General features: G+C 42.0%; 1 protein-coding gene across 1 annotated transcript; it reads left to right on the top strand.

The window, feature by feature from the left end:
• Window positions 1–1,739: 1,739 nt before the first annotated feature.
• On the top strand, window positions 1,740–9,147 carry LOC116440983 (sulfotransferase 6B1-like). Its single transcript, XM_032102395.1, has 7 exons — window positions 1,740–2,008; window positions 4,270–4,409; window positions 4,865–4,954; window positions 6,455–6,581; window positions 7,009–7,103; window positions 7,536–7,692; window positions 8,796–9,147. The coding sequence occupies exons 1-7, from the start codon at window positions 1,807–1,809 to the stop codon at window positions 8,924–8,926; spliced, it is 942 nt and encodes a 313-aa protein (XP_031958286.1). The 5' UTR covers window positions 1,740–1,806; the 3' UTR covers window positions 8,927–9,147.
• Window positions 9,148–19,147: the final 10,000 nt, after the last annotated feature.

The following is a 19,147-nucleotide window of genomic DNA, read 5'->3' as shown; positions in this document are numbered from 1 at the left end:
GTATAAACCACTGTATTTTAAAAAGGGAAGCCAAAGGCACAGTTACTTGATGGGGGTAAATCAGTCAGGCAGGAGCTGGCATAAAAAGACCTGAGGAATCACACTCAGCAAGGACTAACATGGTGACAGTTCTAGAAAAAAAGGCTTAGATCTTATTCTGGCCTTGCTGATCTGATGGAGAACCAGACCATGACCTGTTTCTGCAGTTTATCCTCTCCTGTATCATCCCAAGGCTCGAATTCAGTCCATTTGTGCACTTAACAATCTCACTCTGAAGGACAGAGTTATTCAGAGCATTAACCTCATGTGCCTTTGCTGCATCAGAGATACTGTGTGGGCCCTTGCATTCAGTGGGGTAAGAAGGTGGAAGAATGGAAAAGGCAAGCTACCATGTCAAAAAATTAATGTAGGCAAGGAAACGTGATGGAAATCCCTCAGGATGCAGGAAGCTGGCTCCAAAGAAAATTTCTCAGGCAGCTGACCAGAGAAAAAAATGTTAATTTCTTGATGCCCTTAATCTCTAGTACTGGAAAACAGGAGGAAATTTTCCTTTGCAACTCAAAGTTAACACATGGACAAAAAGCTGAAAACAAAAACAAATACAAAGCTTGCAGAAAGCATAATATACGAACAGTGTCTTCAACTTTACTACATTCTCTAGAATGGTAGAGAAAATATTTCCAATAAAATGGTCTATTTTGATGGTTCTGCATTTTACGAGATCAGAAAAATAATTTGAAATTATTCTTTATAGGTAACTTTAGGCAATCTTCCAAGTCTTACAACTATGACTTTGATTTGACACTTTGTCATGTCTAATTAAGCTTGTGTATAGGTTTACTGAGTGTCTAATATCCATCTATGAAGAAAGAGACAAGGATGTGATACAAGGGTTTGATATATGGGTACTGAACAAGACCCATACTGTATTCAAGGGCATGAAAGAGAGTGAAAGGACCCTCCACAGGGTAATTTGCCTTCCTGTATTGCCTCTCTCTTGGCATGACCAGTGGAGATACCTATTTCACCATCTCAGCACTCCTTATCTTCTAAAAATGAGTCATTCAGAATACAAATAACAGCCCCATTAGGAACAATTTCACCCAAAGATTAAATTATGGACATGAGGAGAGAGAAACTAAAGTGAAGTAGTACAAGTCGAATTTGATTCACACTAATGACACTAATGCAGAACATAAGTGTTAAAACTTCACCTGCAAGTGACCTCCCTGTAGGATTTGATGACATAAAATACTCAGATGTGAGTACTTCATCAGGAGAAGTCTGGTTTAGGTGGCACCTGTCCTTAGCTCTGGACATTGCCTTACAGTGACTGAATGCAGGACAGAGCCACCGCCTGTAAGGAACCTATATTCTGGGATGTGTATCCATTAGTGGAGTCAATAGCAAGCCAGGTTGAGGTCCACTGTCCAGATGTCCACTACATGCTCCTTGTCCAGTTGGCATATTGCACTGCATTGTTCACCAGTTAAAAATATCTCAGGAAATATCCTTTACAGGTCTTTCTTTGGTTTAATTTAACATTTTAAATTCTGTTAGTTGTTGCCCCAATAGTTCCTGTTCTTAGTATCAGTTGCAGCAAAGACCATATATCACTATTGTCAGTCTTCATAGAGTTCTGTAATGCCTAAAGGGGTTAACAGAGTACAGAGTTAATCAGTGACTTGCACCTTCACCCCTGAGTGAACGCCCTGTCCTATTTAATTCGTGTGTTGCGTAGAGCTTTTCTGCATTGTAGAAAGACGGCCTGTATCTGTTTGGGAAGAGTTACACAGGGATACAAACATGACCAGAAACAGTGAAAGAATCATCGAAATAGTGGACAAATGTTTTTCAGAGGCTGACAAGCTGGCACCAGAAGACATGCTGTTTTCCTACAGAGGTATTTTATACCCACTTACATTTAGCAGCCCGGACACTTTGGAAGCTCTGAAATCCTTTGAAGCCAGGAGTGATGATGTGATTCTAGTAGGTTATCCTAAATCAGGTAAGTGTTTTCTTGACCAGTAGTCAAGTGCACAGTGCTACAATCCAGAAGTTGATTACTTAATGCCATAACTTAACACAGCAGTAATTCCTGAGAAAAGTTTATGACGACATCAGACTTCATAGAATCATGTAAGTCATATCTGGAGTTCAAATAATACAACCCCCTGCTCAAAGCAGGGCAAAAATCTAACCTCTAAAGTTAGGTTTCATTGCTCAAGGCCTTGTCCAGAAGGATTTTGAAACTTTTGAGGATGGAGGATTACCATCCACTGAAATCTTTTGAGTGTTTTCCTACAATAGTGGTTTTTTGGAGGTTGGGTTTGTGTTTGTTTGTTTTTACATCAATGAAGTCAGACATCCCCTTGTTGTCAGATAGGTTCTGTCTTCATTATAACCTCCTGTAGTGGAAGACTGCAGTGAGAGTCTCCCATGGCTTCTTTCTTCTATCTCTAGCCTGAGTAAACCAAGCCTTTCTATGCAGTTCATTTGCTCCAGCTCCCAGTAATTTCATGGCAATTCAACCAGACTTTCTCCAGATTCTCAAAACCTTTTCTGGTTCAGTCTAGGAACTGCACACAGTATTCAAATGGTGAACACACCAGTGCCAGCTAAAACAGGACAATCACATCCCTTGATATTTTAACCACACTTGCTAATGCAAGAAGGTATGTTGTTACCTTACTCTCTGCAAGAGCAAGACAGGGAATATATCCTGCTAGTGAGAGCAGAAGTGTGGTTTCCATATTTTTACTGCAAAGCAGAATGCAGGTGATTCTTTGTATCTAAATGGAGGGAAAGACATGAATGCCACAAGGCTTTTTGCATATTTTCTCTCTCTTTCACTGCGGGCATTTCAGACTCCTTAATTTTTTTCCTATTGACTTTACAGAAATATCTTAATATGTCATTTGCAGAAAAAGAGGAAGTTGATTCTTATCACATCACCTTTGTGTGCAACCTCTAGAGCTGAACATAGGCAGAAATGGTTTATATGCGTGAGGATCCACCTAAACACTGCAGGAGGTGTTAGTTGAAAACTGAGATTTGGCTCTCTGAGCCCAGTCCCTCACCCACAGTTTTGCCAGGTTGCAGAGGCTGAGACAACTAAGCCTGGTGCAAAGATGGTGTCAGGAGCGTGATGGTCTGGTGGCTGGGTTGATGACCCTTCTGCTGCCAGTTATAGAAGCCTAGCTGGGAATTGGGAATGAGGCTGAACTCTGTCAATAGTGAAGAGACCATTAAGCTGAAGCTGGTTGGGAAGAGGGAACAGAGTGTTCCCAAAGACAGCACTGTGGAAGGAGAGCAGAAACAGCCAAAAGATGACTCAGTTGGCCCAGTGCTGGGAGACACACAGCTTGTGAGTAATTTCCACAAGGAGTAGTCTGAGGTAACCAAAAAGTACCAGAGTTGAAAAGAGCAATAGAGGTCTGCTTCTGCTGTGGGATGGGATGTGATTCTGAAGCAAGCAGGGTAGCACTTCACAGTATTTGCTTAATAGCTCTGCCCCTGTTGACCTTCGGCATACCCTTGTTGATTATTATCCAGGGCCGTGATATAACCTCAGCTGGCAACTCATAGGTCAACTCAGTGGCCCCACAGGACCACTCACTCTTTCACCCCTGGCGGGGTGGGGGAAGGAAACAGAATAGTAAAAGTGGGGGGAGTCATGGGTTGAAATAAAGACAGTTAAATAGGTAAAGCAAGAGCTATGTGCGCAAGCAAAGCAAAGTAAGGAATTCATTCTATCCTAGCAGCAATCAAATGTTCAGCCATCTCCAGTGACATGGTAAAACAAGTGCTGTAGCTCTCAGCATCTCTCTTTCCTTCTTCTTCCCTCAAATTTTATTGTTGAGCATGACTCTATATGGAGAGAATATTCCTTGGGTTAGTTGGGGTCAGCTGTCCCATCTATGTCCCCTTTTAATTTCTTGTGCACCTGCAACCTACTCTGGCAGGTCAGTGTGAGAAGCAGAAAAGGTCTTGACACTGTGTAAGCACTGCTTAGCAATAACTAAAACATCTCCGTGTTATCAACATTGTTTTCAGCACAGATCCAAAACACAGCTTCATATCAGCTACCATGGGGAAAATTAATTCCATTGCAGCCAAAACCAGCACACACACTCTTGTTGGAAGGTTAAAGTACAACACTGAGCCAAACTGGTTCACTTGAAACCAATCTGACAGGATGCCATCAGCAAGGTTTACGTGAAAAAGTGAAGTTGAATGGATGTCCTACTGGTGTCTTTATTCTTTCAGGAACCAATTGGCTTGAACAAATGGTGAAGGAATTGGCAGATGCCAAATATACAGAAGAGGAAATGAAAGAGAGAATAAATGCTGAGAAGAAGCTAGAGACATTTCAGCGTCTAGAATTTGGGGATCCCGGGATATATGAGGTAAGCAGGAACTGAAAATATTGTCACTGCTCTTCCTACAGGTAGTAATAGCTGAAAGACAATGGCTGATCTCAGAGGTAATGGAGAGTCTAGAGCCTTAACAACAACTGTGAGCTGCACAAGTAGCATGTGCTACTGCCCGTAGTTCACAAGGGCCTCGGAGGGGAGGCAGGGCTCAGAAGCCACAGGGCCCTCCTGCCATAGGTCCAGTGAGTTTGATTAGTAAGACCTTTTTCTTGGGTGTCCTGTCTTCAAGCCTGTGTCATGTGAAATGGTGCTTGGTGGCAGAGGTTGGCAGAAGCCTAAACCACCTACAGTGCATCCCTGTGGGTTTCCCAAGAGATAAGCTACTTCTCTGGTCTCACCTTTTCTTATAATCCACAATTACTGAAAAGGCACAACTCACTGAATAATCTACTTCTGTCCTGTCACATTTCTTTCCACTTTCTTTAAAGAGGATGAAGCAGCTGCCTTCCAGAAGAATTATAGTGACCCATCTGAGACCTGATCTCCTTCCTCCATCCATTTTCCAGAGCAAGGCTAAGGTGAGTCTTCTCTTTGCCTCACCCTGCAAAAGCTTTCCACCCTAAATCAGCTTTCCTCTGTGTGAGATGTCTTTTCCGCATTTTCACCTGAGCTGGTCAATACGCAGCCACATTTCCAAGGTTGAAGATACAGCTCTGTGTGCCAAGGCTGTGAACAATCATCCTCTCCCAGCAGCAACTTTGCCAACTCAAGAGGTTACTATTGGTGGGCTTGTTGCTGAGTGTCACTGCCCCTTCAGGTCTCCTTCAGAAAGATGCTTCCATGTTTGCGGCAGAAAAATGAGCAAGACAAGCAGTAATTCTGTCTGTTTTAACTTGCCTTCAAAACCAGGGTACCTGTGGAAAGCCCACCACAGGCTGGGGCCAAGATAATCTTAGATGGGAATTACTGCAGAGAGAAGCTAGGGTATATTTACAGAGTGTTTGTGGCTCTCCTGTCCAGTAGATTGTGAACTAATTTCTCTGGATTGGAACTAGGTCAGGACTGTCTCAAGGGAATCACTGAAAAGCTTCTTCTTTTCAGCCTGAAGCTCACATTAGCAACAAGTGATCTGCCAAAGCTCTGGTTTCTTGCTCAAGAAAAGGGATTAGACCAGAATTGTATAGTGTGGTGAATTTTAGTGGACAAGTAAGCTTGCAGACAACACCAAGATGGGCAGGAATGTTGATTTGCTGGAGGGTAGGAAGGTTCTGCAGAGGGATTTGGACAGATAATGCGCTGAGGCCAATTGCATGAGGTGAAATAAGGTAAATACTGTGTCCTACAAAATGGGGATCACAACAATCCCATGCACCACTAAAGGCTGCGGGCAGTGTGGCTGGAAAGCTGCCCAGTAGAAAAGGACCTAGGGGTGCTGATTAACAGTGGCCAGAAGTGTGCCTGGGTGGACAAGAAGGCCAATGGCATCCTGGCTTCGATCAACAACAGTGTGGTCAGCAGGATTGTCCCCCTGTACTTCCCATGGGTGAGTGACACACCTTAAGTCCTGTGTCCAGTTTTGGGCCTCTCACTACAAGGAGGACATTGAGGTGCTGACATATGCCCAGAGAAGGGCAATGGAGATGGTGAAGCGTTTGAAGCACAAGTCTTAGGAGAAGCAGCTGAGGGAGCTGGGGTTGTTTAGTCTGCAGAAAAGGAGGTTCAGGGGGACCTTACCACTCTCTACATCCACCTAAAGGGAGGTTGTAGCCAGGTGGGGCTTGGTCTCTTCTCTGAGTAACAAGTGACAAGACAGGAGGAAATGGCCTCAAGTTGTACCAGAGGAGGTTTAGATCTGGATATTAGAAAAACTTTTTTCATAGAAAGGATTGTTGAGCATTGGAACTGCTGCCAGGGAAGTGGTTGAGTCACTGTTCCTGGAGGTATTTAAAAGACATGTAGATCTGGTACTTACGGACATGGTCTAGTGATGGACTATGTTTCTGTGATTCATTGATTGTATGTGATGTGTTGAGAAGATGGCATTTTGGTCAGTCAGATTATGTGTTTTCTTCCTCTAGATCCTTGTGCTAGTTCGGAACCCCAAGGACTCGGCTGTCTCCTATTACCACTTCTGCAACGACCTACCAGCACTGCCATCGTCCACCTCTTGGGATGAGTTCTTTGCAGACTTCATGAATGGAAAATGTACTTTGCCTACCTCCCCTGGCATTTCTCCTAACATGAGTGGCATACACAGGGCCCTGGGCATGAGAATCATACTGTGACATACCTTACCAAGGCACTCCCAGAACAGGCAGACAGGCCCCTGTTATGGCAGAAACAGGGAGTAGCAGAGAACCAGAGTTTTGTCTCACTTAGAATGGAGAAATCATGAGAAAGCTTCAGCCTGACTTTTCCCTTCCCACAAGAGAGCTTGTTGATTGCAGTATCAAGTGGCTGGACCTGGGGCATTCTGCACTGACTTCAGGAGAAAGAACAGACATGTTGAGCTGGTCATCCTTCACCATTCTAATGCCTCGCTTAGAAAGCTGTCTGGGCCGACTCCTCTCATTTGGTTAAGGGCCTGTATTGGGGAGTACTCTAGACAGCTATGCCTCTTCTTTGTCTGCAGTGGCCTGGGGATCCTACTTTGACTACCTAGTGGAATGGAACAAATACATTGACAATGAGACAATCATGACAATAAGCTATGAGGAACTCAAAGAGGTGTGGCATTTCACCCAGCTCTTCCTGGATGAGTGTGTTGTGCATTCCTCCCAGTATGTATGGGTGTGGGGAAGTGGAAACTCTTGGGGCAAGTCTGTCGGCCGCTTTAGAAGGGTGTGTCTTTCTGAGCTACTAATTTATGTTTGGGGGAAGCCCATGGAGGTTAGGAGGAGGATAACCTTGCCTATTTGTGAAAGGGGTTAAATCTGGCAGAAGCATAGATTTTAGGAAAGAAGAAAAGGCCTTGAAACTGAGGTCAGCATGTGTAGGTTTCCTGGCCTGAAGGGTTTTCTCTTGGAGCTCTTGGAATTCCTTGGTGACACTGTGGGAGGGAGCTTCCTCTGCTGGGCTTCCCACAGGGTTCTGGCTCCATGCCACAGCCACAGTGTCAAATCTTTTGGTTTCACCTCTGTGCTATGTTCCTTTGGGCAGGACCCTATAGTGGGGATGAAAAAGATTGCTTCCTTCTTTGGATTTTCCCTTTGTGAGGAAGATTTTCTTAGAATTGCCAAGAAGACCAGTTTCAAAGCTATGAAAGAGAAATCCAATGAAACCCATGGAAAGTTTGGGGACGTCCTCTTCCGGAAAGGTAAGTCTCTGCAAATGGAGATGTACCTTCCGAAGCAGAACTCTGGAAGGAGTTTTGAGTATGCTTCTCTACTTAGCCATGAACTCACTGGACTGTCTGGGTGAGCTCTCTCCTCTGGTGCCACCTGTACAAAAAGCTTCTGCTGTTGATAAGGTCTGGGGGCTGTGTTTGAGAAACTTATCGGAGTGCCAGTCTTAATGTCCTGAGTCATTGCTTCCATGCTTCCATTGCTGTCTTTTTCTGTGGCAGCCCTGGTTAGTTAGGTAAGTGAGGTGCAAAGGTGGGGGCTAACAATGGTGAGGTTATGCCAAAAATTACACACCAACTCTGCCTGGGCTCCATGGTTACTCATTGCAGAGGGATCATGGTGCAGCTCTTTCCTGTTGTTCAGGTGATGAGGCTGCATGTGCACTTCATGAAAGTCAGCCTTTGGAGGAGGTGGGCTAATTGGACAAGAGTCTCTTGAAACTCACGGGAATGCATTGCTCACTGCTCTGCTGGCCTCACAGGCATCTTCCTGTTGCCTACTCAGCAAGAGCTTTGTATGCCTCCTCTCAATGGACATATCAGTGGTGACCCCAGAGATGGTCTCTCACAGATGTGGGACCAGGGTCAGAGTTCTGGCAGCCCACCTGCTCCCCATGACCTCAAGACTCTCGTTTCTGAATACTGCAGGCATGAGCTTTTTAAAATCCATTTCCTTCACCATGCCTTGGAGGAAGAGGGATTTAGCCACTCTCCTCTCTACCACCTACCACAAAATAATTTCCCCCTTCAGAGGAAGTAATTCACAAATGAGCTTTCCTTTGTGAAAAAATCAGATTCCTCTTTTTCTGTGTAAAAGCTTCACAAAATCACCTTGAAAATCCCCCTCTGGGGAAGGAGGCGTTGCAGGCAGCCCACCAGCAATGCTCCCTGTTGTCTGGCTACAGCCTTTGCTTCTGATCTTTGCTATCTTTGCTCTCTGAGGCAATCAGACCTCTCAGGGCAATAAATATGATCTTTCCTGCCTTGTGTAGTCAATGACTCTGCCCCATTGCCACCTAGATATTATTTTCTCTCAGGAGCATCTTCCTTCAGTTTTTGGTACTTGTTGTACACAGGGGTTGTTGGAAACTGGAGAGACCTCTTCTCTAAAGCTCAGAATGAAGAAATGTTCCGGAAATTTCAAGAGTCCTTAGGAGGAACAAAGATGGCAGCAAAGATAAAATATGATGTGTACTGCAAGGCCTGAAAATAAGCAAATGAATAGCATTACAGCAAGTCATGTTCCAAAGGTGTTTCTCCAAAGGTGGATAGTACCCATTTTTCCTTCCCATGAGAGAAGAGAGAAACCCCTCTGAGAACTACCTGGCACCTCCAAGGACTTGGTAATTTGGTAATTCTTCGGTGTGCCCTTGGTCTCGAACTTGTACTTTGATTGATGTAACCAAATAAAATGTGTGTGTCCCTCAAGTAAATGCCTGGCATCCTTTCAGGCGGGAGATGGTGCACAGACATCATAGCACCAGCCTGGTGGCATCCTTGTGTCTGCTTTGTGGCCTGAAATGGTGAATGAGGCCCCTGCAGGTTTTGGTGGTGAGGCAGAGGCACCAACACAGAGCCTCTCCTCTGGCACAGAGTGGACTTGACATGGATATATGGTGTGGGTCTGAACCACCAAATGTCTGTCTACAGGTAGAATATGTTAGTTTGGGTTTAGAGCCATCATGGCTACCACAGTGTCGGCAGGTCAGAAAGACCTTTGACACTTTGGCAAACTCTACACATTGGTATGGCAAAGGGCGGAACTTCTCAAGCTCAAAGAGCCACGAACTCATAAGTAATGAACAGCTATATGCTTTCTAGAGTGTTTTGCTCCTGTTGGACTCTCTGGGAAGGTAAGTGGCAAGTAGGAAGAACTGTGACATTCAAATGGGAGGATTGAAGGAAAGAAGCCCCTTGATGACCCTAAGCTAAACAAGCTGAACTATGAGAGTGGCATTTATCTGACAATAAATACACTTACACTACACAGGGTGTAAATACACTTACACTACACCCTCCTTGCGGATGTCAATGTCCTTGCTACATCTATGCAGAATGTGTTGCTTGACCCCTTGTCACAACCAGGCTTTTGGAAAACCAGAAAAGCCAAGGAAGTGTCTGTCCGACAAACAGAATTCAGTTCCTTGGAAGAGGGAACTGTGTTCTTAGATAGATTTACCTGCAGGACTCTTAACACTGAACTAAGATTAAATACTGAGCAACCAGCAACCACAAATGTAATTAACAAAATTGGGAAATTGTTAAGTCCCTGTCAAAGTGTTGACTGTCCCTGCACAGCTCCTGAGGACTGCCCCTACCTTGCCCACAGCCCAGGACCCCATGTCAACCACTGTTCCAGGCTCTCAGCCGCTTCTCCAGTGATGCCACAGCAGGGTCAGGTTTCAGCTCCTCACAGTCTGCCCTGCCTGGCCACCAGCCCTGCCAACCTGGACCCATCCACAGACCCACATCCTGGCTGATCTGCAGCCCATCATCGCCTTCCCCAGGAGAGTGTCTGATGCCTGGGCTGGGGCTGCCCAAGTGCACCCCACTGCTGTGCACCTGGCTGGACAGTGGGATGGGCTCTGACTGCCATGCCCTACCTCCCCTGTCTCTGTGACAGGGATAATGGGGAGTGCTGCAGGTTCAGCTCTGAAGGGGCACTCAAAGCCTGCTTCCCAGGCAGATTTTCTAAATGTCTGTGCAAGAGCTGCCCATGTGAAATTGCCCTGCGTGAAGTATGTTTGTTTGAACCTGATGATTCTGGGTTTGTAGGGTTTCATTTCCAGAAGAGCAGGACTTCTTCTTGTTCTGGGCTTCCATGGATGAAAAGAGGCAAGCCACCATGACCCATAATTTTTGGAATTAGCAACACTTTTACCTATTACTTAGTACAGACCCTATACTTATGGCAATATCAAAAGCTATCTAGAGAACAGAAAACAGTGTGTAATCTCAGTGTCTGCAAGTTGAACAAGGGTTAAAAAAGGGAGCAAGCCTGACCAGAAATGGAAAACAATCACTGAAATATTCAAAAGGCTTTTTTTTAAGATAAAGAGGTGACATCTTAAGGTCTGTTGGTTTGGTTTTTTCTTCTGCAAAGTTTTTTTGCAGCCTAAGGTCCCTTACCAGCCCAGAAACTTTGAAAACTCTGACTCCCCTGTAAACCAGAAGTGATGATATGATTCTCACCAGCTTTCCTAAAATGGGTGAGTCTTTCTTGCTTGATGAAGTGTCCACTGCTGCAGTACAGAATTGTGTGCCTGCACATAACACAGCAATAATATCCATGACAGATTAGTGACGACTTCAGACTTTTGTGGAGGCACAGGAGCAGGGGTTGTTCCATGGAGGAAGGCAGAGGGTGCTTCCACAGGCTTTCTTCATTGCAGGATGTAGGTAATTTCTTGGTGCTGGGTGGAGGTATAGGCACACCTGTGAGCCAGACTCCTGGACCCTTTTCCTCTCCCTTCCAATGCCTTTCAGTCCCAGCATTTGGTTTTACTGGTTACATTCACGTTTTCTCCAAATCACTTAGAGAAACAACTTAACAGGATATTTGATGGGAAAAAAAAAAAAGAAAAAAGAAGGCATTTATATTTTATCTGCATTACATCCCCTTAATGCTCCACTTGATTTTTTTTCTCAGACAGGAAAGGTATAAAATCATCTTATGCAAATATCATAGGTATTTTAGAGATAATTTGATGTTTGAGTTGTAGCATCTCAAATTTCCAACCAATCTTAAAAGAACTATGCTAGAAAATGCTTTATGTGACTTATTCTAAATAAAATGTCATCAAGATTCAACTCAGTTAGATGATGTGGTGGTGAATTATGAGTAAGGTGAGAGGGATGCAGCCTAACTTTCAGGTCTACAGAGGGAAAGGGCTTTTGGCTTCCAAACAACATTTTTTCACAGAAATTATTGCAATATGACTTGGGGAGATGAGCTCAGACTCTCTCAATGGTTAAAAGGATGAAACTGGATTTGGTTATTAGGAGACAATGCAATGGTTGCACAGAAACACTTCTGAAAACTAGTAAATGCCTTGGATGGAACCTAAATCCTTCTAGTCTTGAAGACTGCTTCTTTTGACTGATTCTTCCAATTTTTTAAAAATGTCTTTTCAGAAATTGGTCAATTGTATTTCCTTTTGACTAAATTGTCATTCCAGGCTGGTTTGGATTTACTTCTAGAAATACAGTCATCAGTTTCAGCTGATGTTGCGCTACTTAAAGGATTTCCTTCTTCTGACCTGTCAGTCTAAGTATGCTTATGGGTGTACAAGCTGGAAACCTTGACTATAATGAAAGTCCCTTCCTAAGGCACGCAGTTTTAAATATTTTTCCTTTGTTTTATTTAGTTTCATCTATAGGTCATGGAACTATCTTTTTCTAGTAAAATGCTTACTTTGTATTCACTTCAAGTCCCATTAAAGAGAATGAAAAAATTCCAGAAGATAATTCAGTCTCATGTCTTGCCCCATTTGTGCTTTTTCAAAGCAAGGCTAAATCGTTTTTATCTAATCTGAAACTATATAGCATTTTCATACAGATTAGTTTTTAATTTCCTGTGTAAAATGTATTTTCTGGGGGGTGATTATACATTTCTCAATGTGAAGTGATAAACTTCACTTACATTTACAAAGACTAAGGACACACATTCTTTTTCGGTCGTGGCTCCATAGGCTACTGTTGCCTTCACTCATCCCTGCCAAAGACAAACGTTCCCTCAAATTTCTTTGGGGTGCTGCTCCCTGGCCTCTTTCATCCCAAATAATCCAGACTAGGACATCTTTAAACTAACTGTGAAAGGATCTTGAGTTGTCCAAAGCTTAGAGGTGTGCCTAACTAGACCTGTTTTTCACAGTGGACAGACCATAATCACTGAGAGGACTGTAAATTTCTAAAGGCTACATTTACATTTAGCCAGTCAATGTTTAAAATACAGAAACTCAGTTTCTTCTGAGTGAGAACATAATAATATAATAGACCTTTCTCCTCACATTCTTTGTCTCAGTCCAGCAGCACTTTGTGGCATTTTGGGTTGCAGCAGGCCCCACGCAGGCTGAATATTCCTACGAAATCTGAGCTCATGGCTGCCCCAAAGGCTAGGCTTACTTCCCTCTTCTGACTGTTGTCTGCTCCTTCTTTTTCATGAGCTCTTGTGTTAGTCAGACACCCCCAGCTTTCTGAAGCAGCACAAAACACTCACTTTTGGTGGCAGCAAGCTGTCAGATTGACCCAGCTGTCTTGCACAACCGCACCCTTGGTGCCTCTGGGTCACTAAGAAAGAATTTCTCTCTTGCTTCAAAGACTTGGCTCTGTCATTTTCTGCTTCTTTCAGGCATCTGCTAATATCTGCCCTTGCTGCAGGCTTCCTCCCCACTGGGTCATGCCCTCATGCTCCAAAAAACTTTCCCAGCTCAGGGCCCTCCTTCACACAGAGCAGGGCAGGCACAGCAAGGCAAAGGGGCAACCTCCTGGCTAGCCACTGAAAGGGAGCAGGGGACACTGAAAGGACACAGCACTCTGTGTATGCACTGATATATAGCATCCCTCTCCCTCATACCCAGCCAGGGGCAGCAGTGGTTGCAGATATACTGGAAATCACAGTATTTTGGGCTGGGGGGGAAAACTGGACTTCTTTCTGTAAGGAGGGCTTTGGACCCCAGTTCAGTGGTCATCATTTCAGGTTTATTGCATTCCCTCTGGTTGTCTTACCAAGAAACTCAATTGTTATTTGAAAAAGACAGAATTTATATCTTGTTTTACAGAAGCATCTTACTAAGAAAGGTGTGCATTCATTGTTTTTCAAAACAATATTGACAATTTTCAAAATGTTAAACATATATATTTTCTGGGTATTTAGCATCTTTTTCTTAGCCACTCAGTTGCATACTTATGGGGTTTTTTTCATATTAGGTCCAGAACATCAAAGATAAAGCCATTTACTTCAATTTTTACTTGTCCTCCAGGATAAGTACTTCACAGCTTTATGAATGGGAAAGGTACTTCCCATTCTCTAGAAAGATGTTCTGATTATCAGCATGTACACGTAAAAATAGTTGTAGCCAAAGCCAGCCTAGTTTTTTGGCAATGAACAGAAAAACAGATTTTGAACTTGTGTTTGGCAGAAACTGCATTTTCTGACACTGTGTTATATAGGTCTTTCCACCAGAAAAGTACTCAAAAAACTTCAGCCCTGAATTCTCCCCTCCTTGAAATACTTCTCATGTATTGTTTTTAAGGTTCCAAAGACACAGATGTGGTTCTGCACTGAACCTCTCCTAGCAAGTGACTGAACCGGTGTTTAATGACGGGGGCTGGTTCTGTGCCTTCAGCTTCTTCTCTCCAGCTGATGCACTTTGGCTGCTGCAGCGGGAACGTGATGAGGGGAACGGTGGAGGGAAGACACTGTACCCTCTTCACTGATTCCTGTGTACTTTCCTACCTACTTCCAACTTTCTGATGGCTGATAAGAAGCAGATCTGGGCTGCCTGAGCAATGTTCACTCGTAAGAGAACCCCTCTGTCTGGGATCCTAAGGAAAAGGGAAGGATGGACTGAAACATCAGGACAGGTTGTATCTAGTCCTCAGACTTCTTGTTGGACAGTGTTTTCTAGGTCTTATTTTTTTAAAGACATGTAATTGTTTACAAACTGTGAAAAGCACAACATCAGAGCAATCAAACTGGTGTTATTACCTGAAGATTTGTTTATATTAATAGAAAAAGAAACCCATAAAAAATATGCTTCTTTTGTATGATTCAGTAAGTGTTTATTGAAGTCCTGGGATCAAAAGAAAAAAATTTTCACCAAGACTGTATGCATCAGTATGGACAGTTTCATTCATTCTCCTTGCTAGAAAAAAAATATCAATTACCTATTTTTGAGGCTTTGTTGTTGCTATTTGTAAATATTTCAAAGAAAAGACATGTTGAGTACTACAACCTGCATTAAATGGAGCAGTAAAAATTTTGAGTGGCAATTTTTTTGAGGGGAGAAGGGTATAACATGACAGTGAGAAATACTATTGTCATGAAAGAACTCATGTTCAAAAATACAGAGATCAAAGGTTCAAGAGGACACAGACTTAGAGACATAGATGATATTAATTATACCACAGACATATATGCTAAAATATTTGAAGAATTCATTCAGAAGGTTCTTCCAGGACTGAAACCTAATAAAGCACCTCTGAGTATCCAGCTAATATAGAAAATACTTTTTTTGTCTTATTCCTCCATAGATAGTTTACTGTAAAGAAAATTAAATACAGCCCAGGAGCTAGGAACAAGTCAGAATTCAATCTGTTATTTATCCCAGCTAGTGCTTGGATATTGTGCTTCATTGCTCTTCTGTTTCTGAATCCTTGCTTCATAGTCCAGGTCCTACAGCTGAATATAAATCTTATGTTATGAAAGGAAGGTAGTGGTGAAGAAGAAGAAGAAACCCTTTCTTCTCTACCTAATGTATCTATGCTTTCACTGTTCCTGAATACTTCTTTCTCTTCAACACTGGCTTGGGAATTGACTTGCCTGTGCAGTTGAGTGAAACAGGCATTTCAGTGATGAATATCTAAAGTCAATAAGCTATGAGGAATCAAAGGAGGTGGGGTTAATGTTATTTAAAGTAAAGCATATTTCAACTTTTAGTCAGAGTATTACTGAAATCATGTACTGCAGGTCATAATGACCCATTAAGATCAGTTCAATGATGCTTCAAAATAGAAATGGCCAGGAAATTGCTGTTCCTTCAAGTGACATTAAAATAATGCATATTTATGCAATACAGTTATTGGCTTTTATTGAAAATTGAAATATTAAAACATATTTTTGGGAAAAAAAATGGAAATTTTTGCATAAAGTTTCTATTAGTCAAAAGCCTTTTTTCTTGGAAAATATTTTGGCAGGAGCTCTTAACATATACATTGAAATGCATTTAGAAACACTAAAAATTTGGTTTGGATATGACATAATTCTAATTAAATCCTTTGGCAAAGGAGCAATTTTCCTAACTTCAAGCAAAGAGCATACTAAAGAAGACGGGCTTCACAAATAAAAGCATTTTTTTATTACAAACCATGTGTCCAGTGCTCTCTGTAATGATTCTTGGCACCCAAAGTATGCACATCTACACATAGATGTAAATCCCCAGTCTGTTGACAGAATCAGGACAAGCCCTAGAGGTTCACTTTCTTTCCTAAATTGTCTGGAATATGTTGGCCATGTATGAATTGTCAGTGACCTAATTTTCAAAATTACAGAGCATTTATTTTCTACCTATTTTATAGGTATCAGTAGATGGTGATAGCATGAAACAGCTCTTAAAATCAGACTAGTTGATGTATCTTATATTAAGATACATAAGGTATTTTGGAAAGAAATTTTGCCCAATATGGCTTTTTTTTTTTTTTTTTAATATCAAACATATTGTCATGGAATTTAAATTATAAGACTGGAATGAAAAGTTAACTATAAAATATGGATCCTATAGATGGAATTGAAAACTGCATTGCAGTAACATGAAATATGCATTTGGCAAAAGTGTTTAACTACTGCTTGCATGTGTTCTCTCCTATTGGCTTTACTACAGATTAAAAATGTCTTCTAAGTGTTTTCTTCAAAAAGTCTGAAAAATTTTTGAGCACATAGGGGATGCTACCCCACCATCTGTCATCCTGCTTCCTTAGTTCAGTCTCTCCCTGTCCACTGGGGTCAGTTTCCTGGGAAACATGCTTTTGGCTTGTGACCCTGTGTCTTCCTGGAACGCTTTAACAAATACAGAATCATAAGCGGCATCAGTGAATCTACCAGAGTTTCCTGAAAGTTGGTGGTAGTACAGTGTTTCCCACTGGTATAAGTTTGTACTTACAAAACAGCCTTGCATGAGGAGAAAGCTCTTCCCACTGCTCCCCTTCCTATTTTGCCTCTTAGATTTTCTCAGTGGAGCTGGGTCCCAAGGCCTGTTCACAGCAAGCCCACTCAAGGAAAATTGTGAAGGCTACAGCTACACTGCTGGAACTCTGCCAAAGGTACAGCCAAAATATAAATAAATAAATAAGTATAAATTTTTGTATAAATTCTGAATCACTATCAGATGCTGAGAATGAGAGGGCTAGCTGAATTCCCTGTGTCTCCTTGACTAGTGAAAATTGAAGCATCTGCCAAGAAGACCAGTTTCCAAGCTATGAAAGAGATACCCTCAGAACACCAAAAACATTTGGGAATATTTTTTCAGAAAGGGTGAGCTGATAATTTTTTGTAGGCAGCTGTAAAAAAATCTATTCTAGTTCTTAGTACTAATAATATCTCTACAATTATACTTACATAGCTCCTGTTATATAGAAAAATATGTGGATTCATTTACAGAATGATACCAAGTATCATTGAGCTTACCTAGGCTCAGTTACCTAAAAGTTGAGTATCTAAGCTACTTATCCTGGTATTTTCCTAGTGGAGAGTGCTTGCAGCAGAAAGTTCTTTTATTGTTAGGTGTCAGTCTTGGTATATTACTTTGTGGGGGTACCCTTCCCTGAGACTGCTTTGTCCTCTGAGGAAATCTCATCCAAAATTACAACAATTTATTTATGATATTTTCAGGTGTAATCTATTAAAGAGTTATGTTATGGGAAAATGGGCCATATTTAAAAAAAATGTTGCGAATCATAGCTTATCAGCTGAGCAATACAAGTTAGTTACTGCACACTCCTCATGATATTAATTCTAGGTTTTCCTCACTAAGGCTATGCAAAAGTGACCTGCTCTATATGACCTTGGTGGACTGAGCTGGAGTCTTAGAATTTTGTCTACTGGTTAATACCACACAAAGTTTCTGTGAAGAAAAAAATCAGTTGGATTTTTATATTCTGTTGAGAAATTCCATTAACTCCATGAATGTTATGATTGCTTTTAGATGAAGCTGTATGTGACTTACTGAATGAGAAGAAATATTTAATATCTTGAATTGTGTTTAAGCAAGAATTAAAGTACACAAATGTAATATTTTTCCTCCTGTAAACCACAACACAGGTGCTGCCTAACCCCAGAGGCGAAACAACTCCATTTTTGTCTTAAAGGTCTCTATACACCCAAACTTTTCTTCAAGACATAACCCAAGAGTTCTTCTGTTTTAACAGGCTCTGAACCCTGGGGCTTCTTGAAACCATGTACAGCCCATTTGAACTTCATAGTTAGATCTCATCTTTCCTTCATACTCAGCACTTTTGGAATGTGAGGGATCTTTACGAGCCTCCATTTGGATCTCTCCAGATGGAAACAGCTGAAAATGCTAATCATTTTTACAAATCTTCTGCAAAGCATGTAGTGTTGATTCACCAGAGCAGCATTCACTACAATAAAATGCTTGCTAATTCTGGTCTGCCTACACAAGCCCAGAAGAACAATCTTGGTTTTACTGAGATTGTTTATTTAGCCTGTCACTTTTAAAATGCTTTCTTCACCTCAGAATTACTTGGAGACTGAAAGGCTCGAAACAGCTCTTCTGGTAATTGCAACCTGGCTCTAAACTCTTGGCACTGGGCTGAGGAGAAATGTGCCAACCTGGGAAGCAGGATCTTCTGGTGGCCTGAAGGGAAACATTGGCAGGAGGCTAGGGCACTGTGGGGAAGACATTTGAAAACTAAAGGCACACGAAATAGCGCATATGTGTTGGTTAATATAGCACAGCATAATTATTGGGTTTCTCTGCATATTGAAAAATATTCAAGGATAAAAAAAAAAGGAATTCCCATTTCTAGCAGTTTTTTTTCCCTGAACTGAAGTTTACAGACTTCCCACAGAAACTTAATTTAAAGGCCACTTATGAAAGCCAGACTATGTTTTGCACAGCATTGTGTCTGAGCACAGTTTTTCAGATATGCCTTATGCTGAGAAGAGCTGGGCAGTTCCACACACGAGTTCCAGTTTTGTCCCATTTAAAGATTATCTGAGTAACATGCACTTGGGGCAGCATTATAAGCCCTCTCTATAGTTACTGGAAATGAATAAATCCCCCTGAGTATAAAAAGGGTGAGTCTGATTTTAGATGGGTTGAATCAACTTCTGGTCCCCACTGGCACTGCAGCAGCTATGCTTTTGCTGGTGTTGTAACTAAGCCTACCAGATGAAAGTTTTCATGGTATTAATAAATCCACTTATTAGCAAGGGTGGATAGAATATGTAGGCAATGCAGTTTTCATTTTATCCCAGTTTTAAAAGACGGTAGTTCTCACGGAATATAGAAGGTGTTCCTTGAATTATATGGAGATGAAACAAAGGATTCCATAAAATGAACAGGAGAATCATAGGAGTTATTGTAAAAACAGAGGGAAATACATCCTCTCTGGAGTCTTTGACTGCTTTTTAAAAAGTCAGCTCTGTCGAATTCTGTAACAAGAACAGAATTTCCCATTAAATTCCCTT

Source organism: Corvus moneduloides, chromosome 3 (genome assembly GCF_009650955.1).
Source record: "Corvus moneduloides isolate bCorMon1 chromosome 3, bCorMon1.pri, whole genome shotgun sequence".
Lineage (NCBI taxonomy): Eukaryota > Metazoa > Chordata > Aves > Passeriformes > Corvidae > Corvus > Corvus moneduloides.
Note: the sequence above shows the minus strand (reverse complement) of the source record. Positions and strands in the feature narration are given on the sequence as shown.